The sequence below is a fragment of the Plectropomus leopardus genome, chromosome 4 (assembly GCF_026936395.1).
Source record: "Plectropomus leopardus strain MGB_pleo_1.0 chromosome 4, ASM2693639v1, whole genome shotgun sequence".
NCBI classification, from domain to species: domain Eukaryota; kingdom Metazoa; phylum Chordata; class Actinopteri; order Perciformes; family Serranidae; genus Plectropomus; species Plectropomus leopardus.
The window spans coordinates 812501-822500 of NC_142179.1; the positions used below are offsets into that span (position 1 = coordinate 812501).

Genomic DNA, 10000 nt, shown 5'->3' on the forward strand with positions numbered 1-10000 from the left:
AATCAGATCAAATTCATAGAAAAACAGTCTTCAGTGACATTTTGATCAATAATTGATGAACATGTTTGTCCTTAACTCTTTATTAAAACCATCAAATGCAGCAGCCAAATGAATAAAATATATTAATTATTTTTATTTATAGATCACAATAATGTTATTAACATGAATAAATGAATATTTAGCAATCTGCTGAAACAATAACATTTACTTGAAAAATAAAGATTTGATTTTAAGTAAAACTAAAATAAATAAAAGCAACTAATTTTTATTTTTCATCTGAACTCTGAACTCGATGTGTTTCATTATTATCAACTTATCACTAACTTATATTTACACCTCTATAATATAAATACATTTTTAGATATAAAGTAGAATTGGTATTATTATTTTTTTCATTATTATAATAGTATTATTATTAGTATTATTAGTGGTAGTAGTAGTAATAAAAGTATTATGGCTCAGAACAAAATAAACTGAGAATAAATTGAATATCTTTCAGCAGCACATCAGATTATGATGTATTTATTTAATACAAATTTAAAACCTAAAATTATTTGTCATGTGTTTTTAATGGGTGGCTGAAAATTAAACAAAAATAATAAATAATCTGAAATCTAATGTCATATCATGATATTATTATGAGCGCTTCATGTGAACTCTGTTTGACTTTAAATATTTTTTTGAGATAAAAACTGTTTTTATTTTGTTGTAAGAATCGATGTTATTGAAGATGAAACAGATGAAAACATTAAATTAGGTCTCTGTTTTTATATCAGATATTCTTATTTTTAGCTGACATTAAAATTATAAAATTTTGAATTTTTAACTTAATTTTAAATGTTATAATATTATATGTAGTTCCGTCAGTAACTCATATTTTTTGTCATTATTATTATTATTATTATTATTATTATTATTATTATTATTATTATTATTGTGTATATTTCCGGTGTGTTACCTCTGGATTCGCCGTCAGAAGAAGACCCGCTCGGACTTTTATCTTGATAGTCTTCTTCCGGTCCGGATTGGAACGGCTCGGCTTCCAGCTCAGGCTGACCCGGGTCCGGGCAGACCAGTCCCGTGTCCGGGTAGTGCCGACAGTCCGCTAAAATGTCCCGGATGAGGAAGGAGGAGCCGGCGCTGCGGGGCTGCAGCTCAGCGGGCAGCAGCGGAGACTCTAGCCGGAGAACGCGCTCCCTGCGCGGGGAGGGAGGCGCCGAGCAGCCGCAGCTGCCGCCCGGGCTGAGCTCCGGAGGCTGCGCACGGGGGAGGAGCGCGCCGGGCCGCCCGAGGGAGAGCAGCGAGTCGATGCGGAACCCGGAGCCCCCGGAGGCGGAGACCTCCATCTCCGGCCAGACTCAGGTGAGCGCGTGCAGGCAGGTGTCGAGCACAAACATCACAGGTGAAGCAGCAGAGTCAGGTGAGCGCGCGCAGCCAGGTGAAACCGCGGAGTCCAGCAGCCAAACGTGTGACGGAAAACTTTAAATGTTAGTTTGATTCTGACGTAATTCTCAAAATAACACAAAATCAGATTTTAGATAAAAATAGTAAAAACTAAAAGTCCAAAGTGTTTAACCGCTGAGTGATGATCATTGATCCAGAGGGAAAGTGATCGATCAGCAGCTGATATCAGGGGCACGAGACACAGAGACAGAGACGCACGGAGAGAGTGTGTGTGAAGAAGGATGTACAGATTTATTCATCTGCTCCTCCTCCAGTCTGTGTGTGTGTGTGTGTGTGTGTGTGTGTGCGCGCGCGCGTGTGAGAGAGAGAGAGAGATCTGATACACCTCCCTCAAACCACAGAAGAGTTAAATATCAGGTAAGGGCTTGTTGTTTATTTCTGAGAGCCAGTGAAGCCACAAATTCAAGAATTACTTTTTTTTAGATTGCCAAAATGTTTAAAATTTAGAGAAAAGAAAATGGCAAAAAAGATGTGATAAATTTTTTTTAAAAAAAGGCCATTTTTAAAAAAAAAAGAATAACAAAAAAGCCATAATGTTTTCTTTCAAAACTGGCAGAAATTTTTACATAAAAAAATTTCACCAAAATAATAAAAAAACAAAAAACCCACCAAAATGTTTTCTTTAAAGTCACCACAAATGTGTAAAGAAAAAAAAATGCGTTCCAAACCTGCCTGCGTGTTTGTTTGTTTTTTGTTTGTTTTTTTAAATCACTGTCACTGTTTTCGGCCACATTTTAAATAACATGTACAGTGATTTCGATGAAATATCACCATATTAACCTCACATTGTTTGTTTGTTTTTGACCAGAGTTTGTCGCACACGATGTACGCGGAGGACCGTCGAGCTGGAGCGGAAACCAGTTTGACTGGAAACCAAATCAGACGGACACGAAGTCCGACTGGAGACGGAGACGAAGTGAAACCTGTTGACAGTTCTGACTGATATCAGTGAATATTTCACAGCATCATCAGCATAAAAATGTACAACACGTCTGACGTGTCGTCACAGAGGGTTTAATTTACATAGAAAAGAGTGAAGGAGCCGGTACAGAGCCCTGAGGGACTCCTCCTCCTGCTCCTCCTGCTCCGGTTGTGTTTTGGATGAAGATCGTCACACAGTTTTATCGAGTGTTTTTTATTGTCGTTCATGTTGAACTCGTTTGGTCCTCAGGTCAGTCCAGAGCGTACGTCCCCAGACCCTGAGCTCCTCTCCTGGACACCGAGTCCGACTGTTGAGCCCTGAACGCCCGCTGACGAGCCTCCTCGTCCCTGAAGGTGTCCAGAGCAGGAGCCACCTAAGGAGGAGGAGCAGGAGGAGCAGGAGGAGAAGGAGGAGGTCAGCTGATTTAATGTTTCTGTAAAAATATCGATCTGTGCAGCAAAAAAGAAAAAAAAAAGTTGTTACCTGTGTGAGGCGGGGCTGCGTGGGCGGAGTCTGCTGGATGACAGGCAGCGACCTGCTTCTCCTCAGGAGGCTCGTCCTGGTGTCGGGGATATTCCCGGGCTTTATCTGCACACACACACACACACAGATAAACTCCCTGTTATTTTAGCACCAAGGTCAGAAGAAATCGATCGCTTTTGTTGGACTTTGAGGATTTAAATCAGCTTCCTTTAAATGTTTCCGACCCCGAATGAGACGCCGCAGAAACATCAGACCAACGAACGGTGGAGCAACGAAACAAGACGTTTATTAAGACTGAATGTTTTTCTCTAACGATGGTTAAACGATGCCCCCTTTGTATATGGTTTGTTTGTGTGGTTGTTTTGCAGTTGTTTAGTTTAGTTCAGTTCAGTTCAGTTCAGTTCAGTTCAGTTCAGTTCAGTTCAGTTTGCTTCTCTGTTTGTTTAGTTCAATGTTATAAAATCTGTTTTTTTAAGGTTACTGTATGGATGAAACCTGGTACAAGATTAAACAACACTGATGACATCACCACGCCGCTCTCCACAGGGTGATGACATCACTGTGATGAAGCCCATGGCAGCGACTGAAAGCTCTCACCCTCTGCTGCTGTTTGTGGTCGGCGGTTCGGTTCCTGCTCAGCTGCTCGTCGATCCAGCGGCGAGCGTACTGATGAGAGAGGAGGTCCCCCAGAGGAGACGACGCCCTGAGGGACACGTCCAACAGAGGCAGGGCAATGACCATCAAATCAGTAATCAATAGCCATCAATCAATTATCGTCTCTGGGGCTGTTCCTCTCACCTGGTTTTGACTCCAAACACAATGTCGGGGATCGCCGGGTGCTGTGAAGCCCTGCCCTCCTGTGGCTGGGGGGCAGGGTTTTTGGTGTTGGCTCCGTCCCTCTTCGCGCGGTACTGACTCAGCTCTTTGGACGTCACCAGACCGGACCGCACGGCATCCCGGTTCAGAGCCACAAAGTCGGGGGCGAGCGGTCCGTGAGGAGCCGAGTCTTCACAGCGGGACTGAACTCTCCAACTGGACAGAACTGACACCAGAGAGCACGCTCAGAGACTACAGCTCCCAGCAGGCCTCTGAGGGCACGCTCAGAGACTACAGCTCCCAGCAGGCCTCTGAGAGCACGCTCAGAGACTACAGCTCCCAGCAGGCCTCTGAGAGCACGCTCAGAGACTACAGCTCCCAGCAGGCCACACTGCGAGCTGCAATCTCAAATAACAATAATAACAATAACACCCTCAGGGGTCCGGGCTGAGCCCCCGGGGTCCTCAGATCACAGAGACGGCCTCGCACCACCCGAACCTAAAACTTTATTTTAGCAAAACTTTATTAATGTGTCTTTGTGCGGACGATTCAGAGCCGCTCATAGATCGTCAGAATCACAAACCTGAAAACACGCGACACGTGTCATCAATACATGAATACATACATACATGTATACCTGTAAAACAGGAAATAATGAAGCAGAATTAAAAATATAATCTGAGACCAAAACTCAGAGAGAAGTTCTGCCTCCAAACAGCAGCCGATCAGGTATCAATCAAATAATCACCAACATCTAATCTACAAAACAACAGATTTATTAACAAATCAATAAAAACAAATCTGATACGTCCTCACAGAGATAGATACAACACACACACACACACACACACACACACGCAGAGGTGTGCGTGTGTGTGTGACAGCAGTGATTGTTGCCTGAAGGCATGTTTCCTTCATGCAAACACACAGTGACAGCTGACCGCTGCTACACTGCAGCACACACACACACACACACACACACACACACACACACACACACACACAGACACACACAGACACACACACACACAGACACACACACACACACACACAGACACACACACACACACACACACACACACACACACACACACACACACACACACACACACACACAGACACACACACACACACACACACACACACACACACACACACACAGACACACACACACACAGACACACACACACAGACACACACAGACACACACACACACACACACACACACACACACACACACACACACACACACACACACACACACACAGACACACACACAGACACACACACACACACAGACACACACACACACACACACACACACACACACACATCAAACTGAGCCTCGTCGTGTTCTGGAGATGCTAACAAACACGCTAACAATCATTAGCACAGTGAGGTCCAGCATGTTAAACACCACTGTGCTAATGCTAATGCTACATGCTAATGTGTTGTTTATTGTTGTTTGTAGTGGGCGGGGCTTACCGTCGGACACGCCCCCATCTCTGTTTGAGCTGCTGGTTCCAAAAGTGAAATCTGGACCTGGAACTGAATGACCTCTGGACCGACTCTGACCCAGAGGGGCCTGTGGGACAGGATGACATCATCTTCATCATCATCATCATCATCATTACATACAATCAGCCAGCTGGAGTTTTATAACCAAAATATCTCCACCTCCTTCACAATAAAAGCCCTGCAGGTTCTTCACAGTAAAAGTCTTTACCTCCTTCACAATAAAAGCCCTGCACCTCCTTCACAGTAAAAGCCTGCACCTCCTCAAAATATTTTGTGTGATGTTTTATTTGTGAAGTGTGATTCTGTTTCCTGTGATGTCATCACCTTGATGTGCAGCGGATTGGTCAGCATGGAGTCTCTGACCACGCCCAGCCACGGCGAAGACATGTGTCCTCTCTGACTGACGAAGACTGAAAGTCTCTGCTGTGGACAGACAGCAGGTATTAGTACTGAGAGTACTGCAAGTAATGAGAGTACTGTAAGTACTGTGAGTAGTGTTTGTTGAGAGTTTTCACGTAGTCTGAAACAGAAAAAAACAACATATTTGAAAGGATCCTCGGCTCGAGGTCACTTCCTGTGAGCTTTCAGTGGAGTCTCACGGTCTTCTGCTGCGTTCATGTGACGTCAGAAACTCGTAGTTTCAGAGTTGGTTGCGTTCAGAGTCCTGGATCTGTTATAAACCCCTAAATATCATAATCATAGGTGTGTTGATGAGCTTTGAGGTGGTCGTCATGGAGATTTAAACCGTCAGGAGTGAAAACTCAGAAAAGATGTAAGTGTCCCTTTAGTGCATTTGCTGTGATCTGATTGGACAGATTCTACGAGAGGAAAGAACGCAAGTTTTTATTTTTAATTTTCACTCACACAGGAAGTGGTGCTGCGAGGCAGATTTAACCCTTTAAAACCTGCAGCCCCCTCAGTGCTGCTTTCAGATGCCTTTCACAAGCATTTAACCCTTTCAATGTGATTTTTTTTAACCTTTAAAAAAAAACACTGGGGAGAAGGCATGAGCAACAAAAGAAAAAAATACCCAAAAATTAGCAAGAAATTAGTGAAAAGTACAAGAAAATTAATTAAATAAATAAATAAATGTATTTAAATAAATGCCCTTATTTATTGAGTAATTACACAATTAATTAATTTTAAAAAAAGGAAATGATTTGAAAACTAGTAGAAAATACATTTTTTAAAATGTATTTATTTATTAAGTATTTAATTAATGAAAAATGAAATGACCTCAAAAATTAGTAAAAATATATAAATACATTTAAATATATTTATTTATTATTTATCATGTAATTAATTAATTAAAGAAAGGAATGTACTGATTTTCAAACAGGAAATGACCCAAAGGGTTGCTTAAAATTATGATAATTCTGTAACAATTTTAAATAGGTTATTATAATAATTGGCACAGTTTTACTTACCCTACCTTTTCAAAAATAACAATTTTCAAAATCTACTAATTTCTTGTAATTTGTGGGACTTTTCCTCCCCAATTTCTTGTTTTTTTATCCAACAGAAATTGCACCAATTTACTGAGTTTTCAAAGGGTTAAATTTTTTGTGTCAAAATGTTGATGAGGTTGTGAATGAAGCTTTCTTCCTTCTGGAGACCAATCAGAACAGTCGCCTTTAAATGATGCCTCAAACTGACTACATGTCAATACATTTTAAAAATATGAAAGACTTTAAAAATCAGTTAAACAGAAAACAACGTGTCACAGAACATGTGACAAAAAAACCTACGAACACTTTAAAACAGCTCATTATTTTCACCAGAAAACTTCCTCTGACAGAACAACACTGCCACTGCTGTGAACAGAAAAACTCACATTCAAAGCAAAACAAAAAATGATATGAAATATAATAATAATAATAATAATACATTTAGGAGCCTTACAAAGCAGAGTTAACAACCAACAGATGAAATAAATGAACAAGACAAACTGATAAAACGGATCAGACTGAAGAGTTTAAAAAGACGTCTGAAGTTTTCATGTAAACCGGCTCATTTCGGGTCGTTTCTGAATGTTTCCTGGTAAACTGAGCTCGGATGAACCAGGACGCTCAGACAGCCGCCGTGCTCACTCATTCTCTCTGCGGGCGTTTACACATACTTTGGTGATATTTTACGGATAATGAAGGTCATTTTTAAATGATAAAGATAACTCACAGAAAATCAGCTGTTGCCTGGATCCTCTGGTGTCAAGCTGCTGCGTTGCTATGGAAACAGGACGCTAAACTTAGACGTAAAAATGAAGCAGACAATAAAAGAGAGCTGAAAGTGAAACAGAGTGGGACCTCTCTGCACTGAACTGCTCTGCTTATTATTGTTATTAAGATAATGATATAATAATAATTTAAAAAATGAAGTTATTGCAGGGAAACAGGAACACGGAGAGGTCAAAGGTGATCATGAGAGATCGGTGAGCACCGGAAGTGACCGTGAGGCGGCGGCAGAGAGCGCTGATGCGTTTAGGGACCGTCGGGAACAATGTAAAAGCTGAGGAATAAAAAGGTAGAAGAGGTGAAAACACAAAACAGTTTTTGGTAATATGCAATAATAACAACATACGATATTATCTGGGCAGGATGTTACTGGTAACAGTTTATTTTGCAGGTACCTTTTTTACTTGAAAGTTTCTTGTTAAAAAACAAAATTAACTTAATAAATAAATCAAGTATAATATAATACACATAATACACAACAACAACAACAACAACAACAACAACAACAATAATAATAATAATAATATTAAGAAGATGCTTATCACGAATAATAATAATAGTTGTATTATTTGGTACTAATTTTAGGGAAAATGTTGTATGTTATTTTAGTCATCTGCAATAACTTTTTTTTCAGGAATTTCTTTGACAGAAAAGCTGCATAATACATTTTAAATCATGTAAATCCCACACTCTGGCGCTTTAATTCAACTTTTTAAAACATTTTTTCCTTGAAGAATTATAAAAATCAATGAAGTCTTTGTTTTCTTTGTGTTTAACCCTTTGAAACCGGAACAGCTGAAGTTTCCTTGTGCTGGTTTAGATTCCTTTCACAAGTATTTAAAGCTTCAAACTAAGAACAACTTGGTTTTATTTCTTTCAAAAATGGTGAAAAGGGCATCAAGCAACTCAAGAAATGTCTCGCAAACTGCAAGAAGAACGTAGATTTAGATTTTTTAAAAAGAAACAAAGCTCGGGGAAAATGTCCATTCAGCTATATTTATAATTATAATGACTGTGCATTTAAAATAATGTTACAGAATTATTATAATTCTTATTATTTCTTAAGCATTCTTTCAGGCCAAACTCATTTCAGGGGGTTGTTATGTTTTTGTTTTGTTTTTTAAATAATAATTTTGTACTATTTTGAGTCATTTATTCTTAAATTGCTCATTGCCTTCTTAACATGTTTTTTAGGGGAAAAAAATCGATCCAATTGGCTCAGGACTCAAAGGGTTAACTGTCGCGTCATTTGAATCTGAGATTTTCGAGTAAACCGAACGCAGCACGTCTGTGACGTCACTTTAAACGTCTAACTCTGTTTGACAAAGATCGTCTATTAAAATCAGATTTACTCCTCGGTAAAAGTACAAACCCTCCTCCAGCAGGGACACGAGGCGTTGCCATAGCAACCCACCCCGACCACTTTAATCACCGATTAAAGTGCTTAATCCTTCCTCTGTTCATGTTTTAATAACTGTCATCGATAAAGTTTTTATTTTTGTTGTCTTGTGTTGAAGCCTCCGTTCCCCGGAAACCCGTCAGAGTGAGACGTCAGTGTTTCCGGTTGCTCTCCGCTGTAAACATACGTATCTGTTAGCGGACAGCTGCTCTCATGTTTCCCCGGCTCTCGGTGCTTTCTCTCGGCGCAAACGCTCTCTGACAGCCCGCTCCCGGTGTGTCTGTCCCCGCCGTGTCCGCAGGGATGCTCCGGTCCTGGCTCCAGGCGGCGGTGGTCCTCTGGCTCGTCCCGGGCGGTGCGGGAGCCGCAGCCCGGCTGTACACGGAGGAGGACCCGCTGGTGATCCTGAGCGGCAGCAGTCTGAAGCCCACCGTCACCAACTCGTCCTCGGCCTGGCTGGTCCAGTTCTTCTCCTCCTGGTGCGGACACTGCATCCAGTACTCCAGCACCTGGAAGGCTCTGGCCCAGGACGTCAAAGGTACCGCAGCGCACACACCGGGCCCGGAACGCCGTCCGCCGCTCCGGTCTGAGCCACGTTCATTTGTAAACACCAGACTCCATTTAAATATCATCATTTATTTTGTCAAGTCTTATCAGTCAAACGACGAAGAGTGTTCAAGTATAACTCTGTGCATTTCCCGATTCTGTATTGACCCATCTTTAGTTCGGCATTAATACAGTCCAAAAATGTAACTATTTATTACAGAAAAATATCAACTCCACCCGGTGTGACTCACACTCACTGACATGTTTGAAGTTCTGCGAAGCGACTGAAAAGTAACAGATTTCTTCATGAAGTTCTGAGTGGGTTCTTACACTGGTGTAAATTTGCTACCAGGAGAATGCTCACAGGTCACCGGTCACACACCCGGTCCGGTTCCCCGTCCGCCGCCCCGCTCCATGCCGCTCTCCTTTGTTAACAGCACCACCAGACTCCATTCGAAATACAGCTATTTATCTTGTCATTGCTCATCGGTCAAACGCAAACAGGTCAGGTATCACTCTGTGTATGTCTGATTCCAACATAACTCCACTTTATGTCGGCATTAATGGAATCCCCCAAAAAACTATTCATTACAGAAAAATCTCAACTCTTTGTTGTATGAC

General features: G+C 41.4%; 3 protein-coding genes across 5 annotated transcripts in view; 1 reads left to right on the plus strand and 2 right to left on the minus strand.

The window, feature by feature from the left end:
• barhl1a (BarH like homeobox 1a) overlaps positions 1 to 1362 on the minus strand; it is a 6468-nt gene extending 5106 nt beyond the window's left edge. The window contains exon 1 of the mRNA XM_088076134.1: positions 959 to 1362. Coding sequence (XP_087932260.1) covers positions 959 to 1346 — 388 coding nt within the window. The 5' untranslated portion in view covers positions 1347 to 1362. The remainder of the gene's footprint in view (positions 1 to 958) is intronic.
• A 1265-nt stretch (positions 1363 to 2627) lies between these two features.
• Positions 2628 to 7437, minus strand: cfap77 (cilia and flagella associated protein 77). 2 transcript variants are annotated; one of them, XM_088076132.1, is made up of 7 exons: positions 7379 to 7437; positions 5528 to 5626; positions 5171 to 5270; positions 3668 to 3911; positions 3467 to 3572; positions 2870 to 2974; positions 2628 to 2759 (listed from the first exon to the last, which is right to left on the minus strand). In XM_088076132.1, exons 2-7 carry the CDS (start codon positions 5588 to 5590, stop codon positions 2637 to 2639), a joined length of 741 nt encoding a protein of 246 aa, XP_087932258.1. In that variant the 5' UTR covers positions 5591 to 5626; positions 7379 to 7437; the 3' UTR covers positions 2628 to 2636. The 2 variants fall into 2 exon arrangements, with proteins under 2 accessions (XP_087932258.1, XP_087932259.1); XM_088076133.1 differs by having other exon boundaries at positions 5528 to 5623; positions 7379 to 7415.
• Positions 7438 to 8987: 1550 nt separating this feature from the next.
• Positions 8988 to 10000, plus strand: part of qsox2 (quiescin Q6 sulfhydryl oxidase 2) — a 14062-nt gene continuing 13049 nt past the window's right edge. For both annotated transcript variants that reach the window (XR_015776345.1, XM_088076135.1), the window contains exon 1: positions 8988 to 9371. Coding sequence is in view for 1 of the 2 variants with exons in the window: in XM_088076135.1 (XP_087932261.1) it covers positions 9137 to 9371 (235 nt within the window). In the remaining variant the exon portion in view is untranslated. The remainder of the gene's footprint in view (positions 9372 to 10000) is intronic.